Genomic DNA, 17847 nt, shown 5'->3' with positions numbered 1-17847 from the left:
TGTTTCTCGTCCTGTTGGTGTTGGGTGAAATTGTTAATGTGCATGATTCTCTCCAGCTCATCATATTTCATGAAGAGAGTTATTTAGTTTAATTTCATGCTTAGGAGAGCAAAACTCTTGTTAATGCTAGGGATGATTTGGCTTACTGGGCCGAGACCAGTTATATTAACCCGATTCATCTATTCTCATTTCCTTACCTTCTTTAAGCTCAAAACAAATTTGGGCCTTTAAACCTTTACGCTGCCAAAATAATATTTTTAAAAAAATTAAAAAAACAGTGAGCTTTGTGTTTATAAGTTGAGAAATGCTATGAAAACTCTCTAAAAAGTGGGACTCTCTGTGAACTCTTTGTCATGTTATATTTTCAGCACAATGATTTATAATGTTGACACGATAATTTACGTTAAACTGTGAGATAACATAGAGTAGATGAAGAGTGTAACATTTCTCTTGTAAGCTTTAGTGACATCTTTTACAGTTAAGTTAGGTGGTGGGCCCAACGAACCCACCATTTCAAGTAAGGGATAAAGTGGCAGAGCACTTCGTCGACCTTTTGTATGGTGTAAAACAGTACAAGAAGACAATTGGAAACCCATCCAATCTCAAAATCTGAGTCCAAATCGAATGGCGATTCCGGTGAAGGTGTACGGACCACCGTTATCAACGGCGGTGTCAAGAGTGTTGGCCTGTCTCCATGAGAAAGGGGTGGACTATCAGCTCATTTCCGTCAACATGGCCAAAGGCGAGCACAAGAAGCCCGACTACCTCAAGATTCAGGTATCGTTTCCAATATAATATAGCATATATATATATATGTATGTATGTATGTATATTTTCTCTCCCTCACATACTCACATTCATGATATGGTGTTCTTTTAAGCCATTCGGACAAGTACCAGCTTTTGAAGACGAAGACATCTCCCTCTTCGGTATATATCCTAATTTCATTGTTTTTATTTTACTAATTCGGCAGCGAATTCCTAATTATGGATAATTTAATTGGGGAATGCATCTTAATTTATTTATTTATTTATGATTTTTTCACTCAGAATCCAGAGCCATATGCCGGTACATATGTAACAAGTATGTAGATAAGGGAAACAAGGGTTTGTACGGTATGAATCCATTGGCAAAAGCTTCAATAGATCAGTGGCTGGAGGCCGAAGGGCAGAGCTTCAGCCCTCCGAGCTCGACGCTGGTGTTTCAGCTTGCGTTCGCGCCGAGAATGAAGCTGAAGCAAGACGAGGGAGCGATAAAGCAGAATGAAGAGAAGCTTGCCAAGGTGCTGGATGTGTACGAAAAGAGGCTGGGGGAGAGCCGGTTCTTGGCGGGGGATGAATTCTCGCTGGCTGATCTGTCGCACTTGCCCAACACGCAGTACCTGGTGAATGCCACCGACAGGGGAGAGCTGATTACTTCGAGAGAGAATGTGGGAAGGTGGTGGTCTGAGATATCGAGCCGGGAATCGTGGCAGAAGGTGGTTGAGATGCAAAAGCCTACTTAAAGTTGATCAGTCCTGCAGTTAGCTCACTTAATTGCAGACTTGAATAAATTAGTTGTTGATGTTCTTCAACCAGAAACCTTGTTGTTAGGGTTTGTTGAGTTTGGAGACTGTTTTGGTAAAGAGTTTGCTAAATATGTGATGATTTCTTGGTACATTATTTATTTAACAAATCAATGTTTCTAAATTACTCTGATATACAAAGACGACAATTCAAACTAGGTGCACGGGTTTAACTGGGTGACGTAAAGCATGTGTTAATGTTGGGCTTTATACATGTACTACTCAAGTCTGATTCATTAAAGTAATTTGAGATTCTACCTGAATACCAATTGGCATAGAGAGAGCAATTAACCCTTTTAAGTGTATGCAAGGTTTTTAACTTTTTGATATACAAATGTTTTCCCAACTTTAATATGTGGACAATATTATCACTGGCGCAATGAACCTGTGACCGTCGGACTTCACTAGATCTACTACTTAATTTATTCCTAATTGGGGTAAATATTGTGGTGCAAGTGGACTTAATTGAAACACCCAATACACCTAGTAAAATTGGTTGGGGTCTTAAAGAAACATCCCGCGAAAAGCCATTGGCTGTGGCTTGTCTCGTTCAGCGAGAGGCCGACCTAAGACCAAGAGCAGTGAGCTCAATCGCCGATGGAGTCGGATGCGAAGGGGAAGGGGGAGATAAGCGTGGAAGGATACAAGGAAAGCAACATAAAGAAAGCCAGGTTGCAGTCGACGCTTGCTGCCCTTGTCAATGATCCTATACTTTCCGACGTTCCCAAAAAACCAACCTTATCCGATGTCGACACTCTCATCAGCCTCGAATTGGGCAGCGCCATGCGCGTCTCCGTCCTCAAGCTCGACGGCACTTCCTTCGGTCGGTACTATTCACCTCGGCATTTTCTCGAACACTTCATCTGCCAATTTTTTCAGTTTTTTTTTCCATATATTGTCAATGTATACTGAAGAAAAAACCGATGCATTTGATTTTGGTTGACTGAAGATGTGGCAGTGATGAATTCTGCTACGGTGAAGGACCTTAAGCTTGCAATCAGGAAGAAAATCAATGAGATGGAGCAATCTAAGATGGGTCACCGCCACATTTCATGGTAAGTTTAAAGTTGATGTTGTTCTGTTTGTGTTTGAAAATGAATATGGTTGTCTTGTCATCGTCTGCGGTTTGCTGATATAGCTGGGTCGCTTGGCCTCGTCACATTTTAATGTAGTTTTTCTTCCGTTCGGGCTTCACCCCCATTGTCAACCAAAAAGATGGATACGATTAATTACATTTTGATTTTGATTCAATGTGTTTGCAATCAGGAATCACGTTTGGAGGAATTTTTGCCTCTCATACCACAATGAGAAGCTGCTTGATGACAATGCTCCAGTTCAGCATTTTGGCATACACAATCATTCTCAGGTTTCCTCTACTATTTGGAATGTTATTCGTTCGAATTGTTACTTACTTTAGGCTTACTTGTGTGTATAGCAATGGTAGTTAAACTAACAGATACAAATTGGTCTGGCCGTCTTCCAATTTCACCCCGTGTTGCATCGTTGGTCTTTTCCGTCACTTCTGTCAACTTATTTACTGCTATCCATGTCCTCAGGTGCATTTTGTTCCTTATATTGCGCTCAAGGATTCTCGTAAGCATTCGAAGAGGAGGAGACACCGCTTCTTTCATGGCCTCAGCAGGCTTTCTTGATGCTTCATAGTATTTGCACGGTTTATCTGCTTTTTCCTTTGCTTAATCTTTCTTGCACCACAATGATGCGCAGCTTATGGTTCTTCATTGCTGTAAATATACAATATTCTGTTTTGCAATAAGATGAGATATTTATGCAGCCTCAGTTTACCAAAAACTAAAAACCCACCCTCTAACTAACAAAATACGATAAAAAGATCGAAGGGGGGAAGAAGTTCCTAAGTGCATCTTGCATTGAAAGTTTGAAATTAAAGATTGTGATTTTGATCATGTCTCAGAGCAAACTGGTTGCATAAACTCTCTGTTTGAAAACCATAAACTACTACATAAATCTCTCTACGCACATCCGAAAAGCTCACTCAAGCTGGAATCGACTTAGTTTCCATGGCCTGTCTGAATCTTGAGCTGCAAACTTTCCTTGTACTCTTTCAACTCTCTCTTGTATCTTGCTTTGTCTTGCAACCCAATATTCTGGTAAACCTAATAATAAAAAAATTTGACAAAAGAATGTGATAAATATAAATATGAAAGAAGGTAATTAAGCAACTATATATACGTAGAAGCAGCTAAGTGGGGATCCTGTTTTACTGTAGTAAAAAAGGGGATAATTAAGGATAAGCCGGTGGCCTATGGACGATAGGGCCCAGAGGAACCGTGTATTTACCGTCTAGGATCCTTATGGTGAATACATGGTTCCTATGGCCCCTATCGTCCCTTTCTTTCTATAATAGAACGAGATCCCTGCTAAGAAGTATATATGTTATCTATTTGTGGTTACCAGCCTCTCTTCTGCAGGGAGTTTGTTCCAAGACTCGCCAATCATCTTGGTAAACTCCCTCTCTCTGTTTGGGTAATGGGACTTGAGCTTGAAATGCGTTTCTGCAAAGAAGAAATTGTAGCCGCTCCGGTTGGGTTTTGGGTAGTTGGGGTCTGTCCTCCTCCTTGATCTCCTCCTCCTCAAACCCGCAACACGACCAGATGTTGCGGGCGTGTAGGGTACAATGGCATTGACAGGTTCGGGGGATGGAGTTGGATTAGGAGGACCGGCTAGAGTCTGCTGGTTGGGGTGGTAGAGTACTCCGCTGAGAATCTCCGAACCCAACTTCACCGTTACAAGATAGCCGCAATCGAATTTCCCATCAATTGTTCCAGTACCTGAAAAAAGTTAGAAAAAATCATCGTCATGATGTTTTTATTCTAATTAACCTTGATTAAGTTGAAATTTGATAGATCACTGATCTAGATCTTAGTTACATTACATGCTTCAAACAAAAACCTCATTCGTGGATGATACGAGGAAACATGATCATTCGTCAGAAATATGGGATTAAAATGGTCCCATATCTGTCGTGTGTGAGGGTGATATGGACCCATCATTGCACGCTGTGACATACGATATATATCTATGTCATAAAAGTTGGAAGTTTAGGTATATATCTATGTCAAAATAGTTAGAAGTCTAGGAAAGTGCTATTCAGCCTATTCACACATCTATTTTTATCTTTCAAAAACCTTTTGTTTATTTTTTATCATTGATCTTCTTCAATTTATTTGATCCGACAATCAAAAAATAATAAATGTATGAGAAGTAAAGCGGGCGTCCATTACCCAAATTTGGAGATTTTTATCATAAGATTGTCTCTAAAAGACTTCTTTCAATTTCTAAATTTTTTAATCATTCATATATGTGAACAAATTGATAATTATGGTAGCATACTCTTGATAAATTGCCAATTTGTTTATCATACAGATGGTTAAACAGTCTCTAAGTTGAATGATTTTTTAGATGACAATAAAGAGTCCAATTACGACGTTTGTACATTTAATAATGTCACATCAACATTGAAAAAGAAATTGACTCTTTATAAGTAAAGAACTAAACTGTGTTTATGTCGTAATTCAGCATAACATGATAAAGCTTATCACTATTCCTTTAAAACAGTACAATATTATAAATAAAAAAATACAAAAATGTTTTGGGAGAGAGGGGGGCCAGAAAAACCATATCAAACATTTGTGGTGAGTGGTTGTGGGATTGAAATCACCTTATCCAATATGATCTGTGTATCGAGAAAAATGAGCCCTATAATATATACCTTCATCAGTGACCGAAACCGGACAATCATTTATGGGTTTGGTCCCCTTGGTACCTTTGCCTGTGGGGGAATATTCCACCGGCGCCGGTTCTGGTTTCTCTGCGCACTCACAATGGTTACTAATGGAAAATGCAGAAACAAAGAGACACGGAAACTAAACTATTATTTACTTGAACCTCCGAAAATATAAAAGCAAAAGCCGGCAACGCAAAAAGATACCGGAAAAGGAAGCACTTACGAGCAAAAAGGTCATATGATATCCGCAGTCAAGATTCAGATAACAAAAGCCAATTGGATCAGTAAAAAAAAAAAAAAAAAAAAAAAAAAAAAAAAAAAAAAAAAAAAAAAAAAAAAAGGAAAAAAGGAAAAAAGCTTGAGAGTTTTAAAGATAAGGAAAGAATAAAATGAATAGTGCCAGAATTAAAATGAACAGTTCCGTAGATTTTTCCGTTAAAACTCCTTAAAAAAAAACAAGAAAAAAGATGGTAAGAAATTGGAGCAGTAAGAATTAAATGAATACCTGAGGGTGAGGGTGAGGGTGAGGGTGTGGGCGTGGGAGTAGATAAAGGACCCTGTGTCCTAAAAAAGTGAACCTGTTCGTAATGGTAAAGAAGGGTTGAGTAGTGTTTCCTCAACACAAACGAAGCGCTAGTTGTTGTTGGGGAGAACATGAAAACACCTCCCACTTCCCTCCATTTCTTCTCTGCAACTACCTGCATATATAATTTAATACATATGATGTTCTAATCTTTCTTTTATCCTTTAATTAAAAAATGAAAATGTTAATAATAATTTAATTTAGTTAAATGAAGAAATATAGATAAATTGATAGACAAACCTTGTCAAAGCCACCCCTCCTTGTTACCTCTACATATAACATGTGCAAATCTAGCTCCTTCCCTCCAATCACAGGAACCCTTGAAGAAAAAATAGATAATAAAATTCCTGACCTTTAAAGTTCCCATGACTTTTCTGGTCGTACCCAAATCCCCCAGAATAAATTAAATTTTGTGATCATAAAAAATAAAGAAAAATAAGAGGAGAAGGAGAAGAAGAGTAGGGTTACATAAACTTGGTGGTGTTGATCTTGAAATGGAAGCGCCGGAGAGTATCCCAAAAAACAACAGCGTCCTTCACAACCTCCTCGTGAGTGGCAAGTGGTGCTGGATAATGCACACCCTGCAGAACCTGCTCTCTCCTCACTACCGGCGACATCTCCTCCCCCTCTCTTCTTCTCCGCCACACCCTCGCCGGAAAGCCACCAACAAGGGTGAGAGGAAAGAAAACACTACTAATGAGATATATAACAGTTATAAGTAAAAGAGTAAAGAGTGTATAAAGAGCAAAGAAAGCGATGATTTCCGGGATAAGCTTAACGCGTAATTAAGCTATACATTAAATACTCTGACCAAAGCTTAAGAAAGAAATTGGGACGCGTGAGATGTATGTAACGCTTGTGCCGAATTGATTTTTTCTGTCATTTCGAAGCCTCCTCTTTAGCTAATTAATTAATTGCGCTCTCACTACTCTCTCTCTGTCTCTCTCCCCTTCGTGTAATGTTTGAGTTGTTCGAAGACTGACATCCATCTGTACGTATCTAGCTAGCTCTCTGTGTAATATCTCTCTGAGGACTGAGGACTGACGGGAGAGAGAGAGGAGAAACGAGAAACCTCACTTCCCTCTCTTGTCTTTGTGCACAGTCCGAGAGGAGGTTTGACATGCAGTCTCCTTTCATGTCTCTTCTCTATATATCTCACACGCGTCTTCCGTTTTAACGGTGGTTAACTTCTGTTAGGTTATATTATTCTGCAAGGAAAAATAATAATAATAAATCCAGTAAACTTTCATCCGAACACCCCAAACATCTCAAAAGTTGCAATAATTCTCATTAATGCGTGTACCATGAAAAAACATATCTTTGAAGATTGGACATTGAATCGGAGTTGTCGACTGAAATCCAATTGAACCGGAGTCAGCATTAGAAGGAGAAACACAAATCAAGGCCGAGGGTGTTGTCGCCGGGGAGGTGGGGTGGTTGAGGTGGGTAGCTGGCGGCGCCTGTTGCTTGGCTATCTTATACTCCTCATGTATTTTGGTGATATTTTTGTTCCATCTAAACGCATAATAATAACTTAACAGAAGTTTATCTCCGTCAAAGTGCATGGCACATGTCAAATAAATAGATAGGAAACACGGAATGAGACACTGTTTTAGAAACAGCAGATCCTTGGCCGTTGCTCCAGCGCCTATGAAACTGTTGACTGAAACAAAATCTTGGCGTACATCCGCTGGTAGATACTGCCGGTGACCAACTTCTCTGGTTGTTTCCAGTGCATTCAACCCCATCGGAAGCTTATCCATGCACGCAACCTGCATCGTTGATTAAGTTTGACTATTTGACTCCGGTCCTTGCGCTATTTGGGGGCCCGGATTTGGTAAATACCAGATAGTATATTTTTGGTGACTTCTGAAAAAAGATCTTTGCCGGATGCTCTTTATGATCTTGAAAATTATCTAATTATATTCATTTATTGTGTATTGTGCGTGCAGTTAATTTTCGTTATGTATTGTTTATATTTAATTTTAAATTAAAAAAAATTATAATAATTTATAACCGTATGATATATAATAAACAAATATGAATTAAAAATCTCCCGAATCCTTAGAGAATCCGACAAGAATCTCGAGCGGTGATTTCTCTCCATCAGTGCAGCTAGCTGCCGGGTGGTTTAAGATTGTTGTGCACGAAAATCCTTTTCATCATTTATGGCCCGTCTCATTTTTATCCCTCAACCATTTATCAATTATCATAAGATTTTGCATGCCATTTAATAATCCTGTAGGAGTATAACTAGAGCTATCGTAAATATTGCCTTACCAAAGTTGACCTCAACGGAGACAACTCAAGCGCTCCTAATGAACAATAGTTCACGTGGGCATGGTCTGGTTCGATTCGATTTCATCCTTAAAATGGAACTGGAACGGAAAAATTTCAACGGTTTGGTTTAGTGCGGTTCCGCTTAAATTTATTACTAAAATCGTACAGTTCGATTCATGCCGGTTTACAGTTCTAACCAAAATTATATATATGTTTTTTTCTAATTTTCTACTTCTAATACCAAACACATATTTCAACCACAAATTCAAGTAAATTTGAATTTCCACTACTAGATCTATAAGATTTGTGATCGGAAGATAGAAAGTGTGCATATAAATATAAATCAAAAGATAAAAAAAGCTCATATCAAGACCAAAGTGTAGATCTTAAATTAAAACTAAAATGTACATAATGCATAATATATTGGAAAATAATGGAGAAAAATAATGCAGGAGGAGAAAAGTGATAGAATAACAAAAGAGGGGGAGAGAAGTGAAGAAAAATATTGGGCTTATGCACATAGTCTTCTTGGAAAAATGTCTTATTTATGTAAAAATAATAATATAATAATAATTTATATTAAAAATGGTTCAGTCGAGTTCCTCTGGTTCTTAATATCAAACCAGAACCGGAACCGTTTGAAACAGTTCGGTTCGGTTTTTGTTCCGATTTTGACTTTTTTTATCAACGCGATTTTTTACGATTTTTTTTGTCACAATTTGATTCGGTTTTCCAGTTTGACGGTTTTTATGCCCACCCCTAATTCACTATCTTACTATATTTAGAATAGTAGTTGACCTCTTGCAGTAAGTCAACTATGTTTAGATCGAATTTGGAGTGTGATGATATCAATGTTTCAGACTATTATTTGCAGTTAAGATACCGAGTCAGATAGTTTCCTTGTAATAATTTACAATTAAGAATATGAAGTCATATAATGGTATACAACTATAATGATGTCTATTAAAGTTTCTTACAAACAAACTATAATTTTACGCCTACTCATAATTGTTATTTTTTCGATTTCAATGAGTTAGTTTTACATACGTATTAGATAGCGATTTATAGTTACAAAAAAAAATTAGTAGAAGAGTCCCCTGTAGTAGGATGCAGTATGAAATTATGGTCTTTAAAAATCATAGGGATGAAGTAAATACAAATTTTTGTTACTTAGTATTTGTCACATCCTGGCCTGATCACCATCATATCTCGGGTTCGATTCCGCCGTAGCACGATATTGTCCGTTTTGGGTCCCAACTTCGCTCTCATGGTTTTGTTTATGGGAACTCACACGAGAACTTCTCAGTGGGTCATCCATCATGGGATTGCTTTTGCGCGCTACTCGCTTAACTTCAGAGTTCCAACGGAACCCAAAGCTAGTGAGCTCCCAAAAGGCCTCGTGCTAGGTAGGGATGAGAATATACATATAAGGATCACTCCCATGCACGATGTGGGATCTTACAATCCACCCCCTTAGGGGCCCGATGTCCTCGTCGGCACACCATGACCAGAGTTAGGCTCTGATACCAAATTGTCACATCCTGGTCCGAGCACCACCACATCCCAGGCTTGACTCCACTGTAGTACGATATTATCCGTTTTGGGCCCCAACCACACCCTCACGGTTCTGTTTATGGGAACTCACACGAGAACTTCCCAGTGGGTCACCCATCATGGGATTGCTCTCACGCGCTACTCGCTTAACTTCGGAGTTCCGATAGAACCTGAGCCTAGTGAGCTTCCAAAATGCTTCGTACTAGGTAGGGATGAGAATGTACCTATAAGGATCACTCTCCTAGGCGATGTGGGATCTTACAGTATTAGTCTTATTCACTTGAAATGAAAATCTTAGATTCGATTTCCATGAACAACAAGTTTAATACCAATTTATTATAACTAATTTATTGTATCAAAATATCTATACTAAAGGTAAAGTAGAAAACTAGAAATTATGTAGGGTTGGTTTGATATGGGATACCGAACCAAAAATAGTATATCAAGTCCCAAATTGATTATTTTTGGGACGGGGATCTGACGACCAATCCCAAACTAAAATTTCGGTATTCCCAAAATATTTTTCAATATTTCGGAATTTCTAGAAACCGAACCTACATCAAAATCCAAATCATACAGATTGAAATTGAAAATCATCCAAACCTGCATTAAAACCCCAAATAAAAAAGAGTCAATGAGTGAATCAATGAAGATTGAAGGTTGAGAGAGACAGAGTGAAGAGATAGTCAAACACGCGTCTTCCTCCTGACCCAAGCCCCCAATTTGAAACCCTAAGCCTCAATTTGAAACCCCCAACACACATAGAATCGTTGGAGAGAATTGGAGGTGGGGATGAAGCAACGAGGTGTGGTGATGCCCAAAGTGGAGAGAGTTGGTCGAAGTTAAATTGTGAGAGGATGGGTGGGTGGGTGGCTTTCGAGCTTCAAATTCAAGAGGAAAGACAGAGAGTCTGAAACTCTCGGTGAAGGCAGAGATGTGAGAGAGTGAGTAGGGATGTGTCTTTAATAATATAATAGGCCCATTACACTTTACTTATTTTAATAATATACTAGCATTTGCCTACACATTTTTTTAGAAAATGAGAATGAGAGAGGGAGAGAGAGAGAGAGAGAGAGAAACATAACGAGAGGGGAGTGGGAGGTTTTGGTTTTTATTATTATTTTTATTTATTTTACATAATAGAGATATTTTAACATCACATGTAGGTGATGTTTCAATAAATAAAAAAAAGAGTAAAATTTGGACCTGTGAAATTACATTATTGCCCATCATTTTTTTTGTATGATAGAAGACTAAGTTGTCTTTTCTCCCTCTTTTAGTTGACAAAGAGGGTTTCATTAATTAGTAGAAATAATAAGGCTATTACAGATGTTCCAACATATATACATATATAAAATATATTTATTAAAGTTCGGTTCGGGACATAAATACCAAATGATGTTAAGATGTGAGACCGAATCCCATACCGAATAATTCGGGATCGGTTCGGTTTCAGAACTAAAATTTTCGAGATTTTGAGGTTGGATTTTTTTCAGTTCGGTTTTGGTATGGTTTGAAATTTCCAGTATTTTTTATCATCCCTAAATTATGTTAGGGGATGGGTGTAATGTTATCTTTCTCTGCCTTTTATGGGCTTAAAACTGAGCCGACATGGATGGCCCAAAACATAAAGTAGGGTTTAATTTTCCCAGATTAGTGCTATTCCATTGTAATCCAGGGCTTGCCTAATATCCAGGACTTGAAAGGCCTCAAAACATTTTGGGAAGCAGCTCCAACTTCTCACTCATTAACACAGCATGTTGTGTTTTGTTCCCCCAAGTTATACCTGAATATTAAATTTCAAAAGCTCAAAAAGTATCCACGTGGGCATTTGGTCTAGTGGTATGATTCTCGTTTTGGGTGCCAGAGGTCCCGAGTTCGATTCTCGGAATGCCCCTATCTATCCTCCTTCTTATGTTTTCAACTTCTTCAACCTCTTGAAGCAATTATTCATTGTTCGATTATCGGAACACCCCTTTCTTTTGTTTTGTTTAAGGTGAGGTCGGGTGCCGGCCACATTGTGAAGAAGTTACGGTGGACCTTTCAAACTATGCATGCTACATCTTGTTATATTAGATGAAAAATGATTAGGGGATTTTTTCAAAGTGGAACTAATTTTCTGCCACCTCATAGTTCAACGTTAATTCTTGTGTTAACATTATATCTCATTTTCGAGAATCTCCTTAGCATTTTGCATATTAAATTATAACATGTTGATCAATGATTATACCACGGTTTTAACTTAATTATATTCGATAAAAGTAGCATTAGTTAATCGGTCATTTGGCCTATGTACGTAGTTTGGTGAATTACGAAGAACAAAGGGTTTGCAAAGTTTCCATCGAGATTGGACGGGTGGTAGTAGTGGTCCTAGTGGGTCTCATTCATTATCTCAACCATATATATATCAACTAATATCGTTTATTTATTTTATATGAACATATATATATATCAACCATATATTATCAAAACAATATAGTCCGTTTTATTTATTTCGTTATCTCAACCATACACACTTATTTTATATGAACATATATATTAACTAATATCGATTTGAATAGTATGATCTAGTTGGGTTAACAACCCTTATTTAGGGATCTGTTTCCTTAATTCTATTGCAAGATTGAATGTTAATTTACTTTGGATGTGTAAATTTCACGAATATCAATATTTTTGCGTGGATAAGTACATAAGGTAATTAAATTGTAATTTGTTCTTACCATATCTTAAATATTACCATGGACGTAGACCATTTACAGGTAGATGTTTCTATGTCACAATGCCAACCACATTTTTGCTGCTACTAATAATCATGAAAATATTGCCTTAATTATATCAAACAATTATCAACAATCCATTGAATCCACAGGCACTTTGCAAACTTGGCAAACTACCTGCACCGAGGTAGACCATTCGGAAGATTATAAAGAATATACCCTCCTCAATGCCCTCGCTCATCATCGTCCATCACACTCATTTGTTTGGGCTCCATTATCCGGCATTTGATTCAATTTTTTCCGTTGGGAAATCACATGATAGTAGATATGAGAATGTTGAAATACCTCTGTGTATCGTCTCGACTTCCGAAATATGTACTGTCATGACGAAGTAACTAATTGGTCCTTTATAATAACAAAAAGATTATACGAGAAATTTTTCAACGTGCCTAAAACACGGTCCGTACATCAAGTGTCATATTATAATTGGTTGCATTTTTTTTATTAATTTTTTTTTATCAAGATTCTAACCAATTATAATACATTTTGTGTACCAAATCATGTTCTCGTGCAAAAATTCTCTCTCATTTTGCATACTCTAATCCAGAAATCGGGCGCCTCGCCTCGCTATATAATCAAGAGAAACAGAAACGCTGCTTTGCACTTTGCAGCAACGCTTTATCATCGTTATCCCTCTCAAAACTTAAAAGCAAAAGCAACCCTATCCATCCCCTCTTACCTTTTCACACTTTCGGATTTCCGTTTCCAGAACATATTCTGCTTAATTTTCGCAAATTCCACTATATAATTAATAAATACAACTAAATCGAGAAAGTTAAAAATTTATAAAAAATGAATTATTTTTCTTCTCCTTCCATACCAACACTCTGTCGGACCAGCAACACCTCCTTGAGAAACTTCAAGTGTCTAACATCCAAGGCCGGGACAAACATGGTCGAAACGTTCTTCGCATCGTTGGAAAGTTCTTTCCAGGTAATTATTTGATAGAATCCAATGTCTTTTTATTTTAGCGCACTCCTTAATTACAAGTTCGACGCTACCAAACTCAAGATAAAATATTTGTTGCTTAATTAAGACGTTATTAATTTGTTACGCTGAATTTATTTTTGTTATGTTAAATGTTCACGATCAGCTCGAAGTGTGACCAACGAGGCTGTGAACAAGTACTTGGAGGAGAAAATATTCCCAAAGTTAGGGGAAAAGGCTTTCTTCTCGGTGGTGTACGTGCACACAGATGTGAATCGCGGTGACAACCGGAATTTCAACCCTCCAATCCATCTACGAGGCAATTACGATTGCCATCAAGGATCGCCTCCAAGCTGTTTACTTTCTCCACCCGGGATTGCAGGCCAAGCTCTTCCTCGCCACCTTTGGTCGTCTCCCTTTCACCGGAAGGTACATTAAGTAACACTAATTAACAAACATCGATGCATATTTAATTAAGATGGTAATTAACACGATCAAATATTAACTAACAGTTTTATCAAACGTTGACCCATGGCGCACGTTAGTGAATGGTAATGGTGAAGCGTGGCTTGTGGTTTTATTGGTGGACCTGCAGGTTGTACAAGAAGCTAAAATATGTGCAAAGGCTGGAGTTTCTGTGGAACCAGGTGCGGAGGAATGAGGTGGAGGTTCCGGAGTTGGTGTACGATTACGATGAGGAGCTGGAGTACCCTCCGATCATGGACTATGGATTAGAGAGTGATCACCCCAGAGTCTACGAAGCTTCCTGTTTTGCGTCTTCTACGACATCGTCTACGCTGGATTGGCCTGCTGTTTCCATGTACTCCATGCGTTGTATTGCCTAGCTAGGCTGCACCTAAGTTCGAGGATATCAGTTTGTTTTAGGTTGTTCCTAGTAACTTCAAATTGCACGAAAATTTCAAGTCCGAAAAAATCGGTTTAATTTCTGTTTCGTACTTGGTTCCTCGGTAAAGAATGTCTGGGTCGTTTACAAACACATCAGAAATGGCATTAGGCTCTCCGGTTTGGCCATACGCAGCATGAATCTCAGTCCAAAATTTGATACGTAGGCATAGTTTCTCAGTTGTAAGAAACACTTGTGCACCGATGCGTTTTTGTTAGAAATGTTTTTACTACAATTTTGTTCCAAGCCCTTCCAAATCCAGGTATGTATCCAGGAAACGATTCAACGAAACCAAACGAACTTGTAAGTTTTTCTGTCAAACAGAATCGAAATCGTACCCTCTCCCTATATATCAATGATCTCTTAATTTTAACTCAATTGGAGTAATGGTCCCTCAACTAAAAATTCATTACCATTGGTTCCTCAACTCATCAAAACGTAGAACTATAGTCCCTTAACTAAAAATATATTACCATTAGTCCATCAACTTTAATCCAATTAGAGAAGTTGTCCCTCAATTTTAACCCAATCAGAGCAATGATCCTTCAACTTTAACCCAATTGGAACAATGATCCATCAACTATAACCTAATTGTAGTAATGGTTCTTCCAACATAACTCATTTTGACAAAATTATGACGAAGTTGACGACACTGACCATAGCTACACGTTTTGATGAGTTGAGGAACTCCAATTGTAGCAATGGTTATTCCAACATAACTCATTTTGACAAAATTCTGACGAAGTTGACGAAAATGACCATAGCTAAACACTTTAATGAGTTGAAGGATCAATGGTAATGAATTTTTAGTTGATGGACCATTGCTCTAATTTGATTAAAATTGAAGAACTATTACTACAATTTACTCTAAACAAAAAGGTTTTGTCTTCGTTACTAAAAAGACCGGCCCCGAAAGGCCACTTGCAATAGCTAAAGGACAAGACTAACCTATCGTCCGGCCTAGCCACGTGAAGTAGACAGGTAATGTCCAAAAAATCACCATTAATTCATAGGCCAATTGCCAAATAATTTCAGCAAAATTTGAGAATCCCTGTTTCTACAAAACGAAAACTAATCACCACCACAATGTTTCATCTGTCATTGACAAATTGTACATCAGTCCACCTGAGACGAGGGGAATCTGCCGTGTAACCGGATCATATCCACCCTGCACACAACGCTCTTAGCGTTAGTGCGACACAAAGATACACATCCGCCGACGTATGAGAGTTTCTCTGATGACACATTTTGTTTAAATCATCTAAACACCACTCGGCCAACGTTAACCAATCTCATCACCCTATCACCTAAACCATCCAACACCGTAAGTCACCTCCCTTGCACACCAAGTTACTAGAGAGATCGATACAAAAGGGCAGTATCTGTGTTATTAAACATTGAGATATATAATGGATTACTGCAGAGTGTCAATTATTACATAGAATGTATAAACAAATGCACGAAACAGAAAACATAGAAATAATTATATACAAACCATCGTTTAACATTACAATTAACACCAGATAATTGCGATTACTTACCATTCAATTGAAATGATGATCCTGCCTTCACTGCATCAGCATGGATTTGGAGTTACCCAAAGAGGTAGAGAGCCGGCAGGCCAATGCACCTCATAATTCGAATTCCTTGGATAAGGGGGCAACTCTTGAATTGTTCCATCCCACAATTTGAAAATGCCCGAATCATATCCCCAGACTCCGCTCTCATTGTTTGATTCCGAATAATCGTCTGTGAAATAAATGCAGTTTCCAAGGCTTCCCGGAAAATCAGACGCCAACAATGAAAACCATGAGTTTTCGCCGATAAACACCATCCTATCACCCAAGTTCTCAACCTTGTCCCACCTCTCCCCCAACCAATTCATCCTAAAAACATCAAATTTCACTGTCCTGTAATTTACATTTGCATTGTACACCAGAAAACCATAATCAATCTGCAAATACCGACTCACCAACAACAAATCATCCCCTGAACTCACCAAATATCGCATGTCCGCATCCTCTAGTCTCGGCGTTCGGATTAACCTGACCCTAGGCGGAGACGGACCATTAACATCGCACTCCGCCACGGTGCCCTTCTTGTCGACGGCGTAAAACAAACCGTTGACAGATACGACATCCTCGGAATACGACTGTGCGCCGTCGATAAAAGTCCAGGTCTGGTCTCCGTCCCTGCAAAACGCCAAGTCGCCGGTTTGATTGACAATCGCTACGGCGGTGAAAGTGAAGCCCCCCCTGGCTTCCAGAGGACTCGAAGAAAGGACCACCTTTTTCAGAAACGAATCGCGCATCTGGGTCAGACTGCGCGTGTAGACGTCACCAGACGGGGATACGAGGGCGTATTCTCGGCCAACATCGGAGTAATCAAATCGAACAACGTTGGGGAAGGTGGAGAGCGGAGGGAGGTGGCGCTTGGCGCGCGTGAGGGGGTTAACGAGGAGGACGGAAGGGGTTTCGTCGAGGATGACAAGCCATCCGTGGGAGGAGCCGCAGCGGCGCTTACGGTGAGAAGCTTCTGGAAGGTGGAGGAAGTGGACTCTGCTGTTAGAGATGTTGAAGAAGGCGCGGTGGGATTGGTTGGGCTGGGATTGGGGGAGCATCAGCCAAGGGAGCTGGGGAGGGAGGTGGTGCGGGGTTTTGGGGACGGAGGCTCGCCAGCTGTGACACACCACCCGGAATCGGAGGTAGTCGGCGTAGATTGTGAGCTTTTTGGAGATTGATTCGGCGAGTTCTGGTGGTAGTTGGGTCCAATCCACCTCCATTCTCGCTGGTAGACACGAAGGACCCCACCGCCCCCCGCCACAGAGGTTTGGCTTTCCCTCTCACTTGAACAATATTCCGTCGCTCTAATTCAATTCAACTTTACATATAAAAAATATTCCACCACATTTGAGTTTACATTGGACCACTAGGAAGGTCGCTCTGGAATTTGGAAATGAAACTGGGCCGTTAAGCCAAGGCCCATGATGTTCACGGGCTCACGTGCTGACGAAAATTCTCACAAGCTGGAGTGAAGGACCAATGTTCCCCATGTTGCCAAATTCAAGTACCGAGCGATGTTAACGGACTCGAAGTTCAGGAGCCGAAGTTACATTTTTTGTTTTACTTAGAGGATGAAATGCCGATTTAGTTTTTGAATTATTATTTCAGTAAAAATTAGGCTTGTGAATTATTTTTTCGGTAAAATAAGTCTCTAAATTTATTAAAAATTACAAATTTCTTCCCTACTATTATATTCAAAACTATTTTATCTAATTTTTCGTCAACTTAAGTCATTTCATACACTTTAGAATGTAATATTGTTATTTTCTCACCTTTAAGTCCTTAACATATTATATAGGACGCGAATTTAACGTCTAATTTATTCACCAAAGTTAACTCCATACGCTATTTCTTTATAAAAGAAAATTACCAATCTACCCTCCAGTGTGTATCACATGCAAGTAACGTGACTTAAATTGACGGAAAATTGAAT

The 17847-nt window shown here is 38.9% G+C and overlaps 4 protein-coding genes and 1 pseudogene across 5 annotated transcripts; 3 read left to right on the top strand and 2 right to left on the bottom strand.

Annotated features, from left to right (window-relative positions):
• Positions 1-88: 88 nt before the first annotated feature.
• LOC137716786 (glutathione S-transferase-like) lies at positions 89-1658 on the top strand. Its single transcript, XM_068456165.1, has 3 exons — positions 89-777; positions 881-929; positions 1050-1658. Exons 1-3 carry the CDS (start codon positions 625-627, stop codon positions 1502-1504), a joined length of 657 nt encoding a protein of 218 aa, XP_068312266.1. The 5' UTR covers positions 89-624; the 3' UTR covers positions 1505-1658.
• A 351-nt stretch (positions 1659-2009) lies between these two features.
• On the top strand, positions 2010-3355 carry LOC137718619 (U11/U12 small nuclear ribonucleoprotein 25 kDa protein-like). 2 transcript variants are annotated; one of them, XM_068458168.1, is made up of 4 exons: positions 2010-2387; positions 2523-2619; positions 2831-2930; positions 3121-3355. In XM_068458168.1, the coding sequence occupies exons 1-4, from the start codon at positions 2162-2164 to the stop codon at positions 3214-3216; spliced, it is 519 nt and encodes a 172-aa protein (XP_068314269.1). In that variant the 5' UTR covers positions 2010-2161; the 3' UTR covers positions 3217-3355. The 2 variants fall into 2 exon arrangements, with proteins under 2 accessions (XP_068314269.1, XP_068314268.1); XM_068458167.1 differs by having other exon boundaries at positions 2514-2619.
• Positions 3356-3415: 60 nt separating this feature from the next.
• LOC137718621 (high mobility group B protein 9) lies at positions 3416-6621 on the bottom strand. The gene is made up of 6 exons (XM_068458169.1): positions 6379-6621; positions 6151-6229; positions 5833-6025; positions 5313-5411; positions 3995-4371; positions 3416-3696 (listed from the first exon to the last, which is right to left on the bottom strand). Exons 1-6 carry the CDS (start codon positions 6525-6527, stop codon positions 3592-3594), a joined length of 1002 nt encoding a protein of 333 aa, XP_068314270.1. The 5' UTR covers positions 6528-6621; the 3' UTR covers positions 3416-3591.
• Positions 6622-13345: 6724 nt separating this feature from the next.
• LOC137718021 (uncharacterized) lies at positions 13346-14293 on the top strand (annotated as a pseudogene).
• Positions 14294-15733: 1440 nt separating this feature from the next.
• LOC137717839 (F-box protein SKIP23-like) lies at positions 15734-17410 on the bottom strand. Its single transcript, XM_068457326.1, has one exon. It carries the CDS (start codon positions 17132-17134, stop codon positions 15929-15931), a length of 1206 nt encoding a protein of 401 aa, XP_068313427.1. The 5' UTR covers positions 17135-17410; the 3' UTR covers positions 15734-15928.
• Between the last annotated feature and the right edge of the window lie 437 nt (positions 17411-17847).

Source organism: Pyrus communis, chromosome 15 (assembly GCF_963583255.1).
Source record: "Pyrus communis chromosome 15, drPyrComm1.1, whole genome shotgun sequence".
Lineage (NCBI taxonomy): Eukaryota > Viridiplantae > Streptophyta > Magnoliopsida > Rosales > Rosaceae > Pyrus > Pyrus communis.
The sequence above is the reverse complement of the archived record's forward strand: the minus strand, read 5'-3'. Positions and strand labels throughout refer to the sequence as shown.

Excerpts from the sequence above, each read along its gene's own strand:
- LOC137716786 (XM_068456165.1), top strand. The coding sequence starts at position 625 with ATGGCGATTCCGGTGAAGGTGTACGGACCACCGTTATCAACGGCGGTG. Across the intron at positions 778-880 it reads CCGACTACCTCAAGATTCAG|CCATTCGGACAAGTACCAGC; the intron begins GTATCGTTTCCA and ends TGTTCTTTTAAG. Across the intron at positions 930-1,049 it reads CGAAGACATCTCCCTCTTCG|AATCCAGAGCCATATGCCGG; the intron begins GTATATATCCTA and ends TTTTTCACTCAG.
- LOC137718619 (XM_068458167.1), top strand. The coding sequence starts at position 2,162 with ATGGAGTCGGATGCGAAGGGGAAGGGGGAGATAAGCGTGGAAGGATAC. Across the intron at positions 2,388-2,513 it reads GCTCGACGGCACTTCCTTCG|ATGTGGCAGTGATGAATTCT; the intron begins GTCGGTACTATT and ends GGTTGACTGAAG. Across the intron at positions 2,931-3,120 it reads GCATACACAATCATTCTCAG|GTGCATTTTGTTCCTTATAT; the intron begins GTTTCCTCTACT and ends CCATGTCCTCAG.
- LOC137718621 (XM_068458169.1), bottom strand. The coding sequence starts at position 6,527 with ATGTCGCCGGTAGTGAGGAGAGAGCAGGTTCTGCAGGGTGTGCATTAT. Across the intron at positions 6,230-6,378 it reads ATCAACACCACCAAGTTTAT|GGTTCCTGTGATTGGAGGGA; the intron begins GTAACCCTACTC and ends TTTTTCTTCAAG. Across the intron at positions 4,372-5,312 it reads GGTTTCGGTCACTGATGAAG|GTACTGGAACAATTGATGGG; the intron begins GTATATATTATA and ends AACTTTTTTCAG.
- LOC137717839 (XM_068457326.1), bottom strand. The coding sequence starts at position 17,134 with ATGGAGGTGGATTGGACCCAACTACCACCAGAACTCGCCGAATCAATC.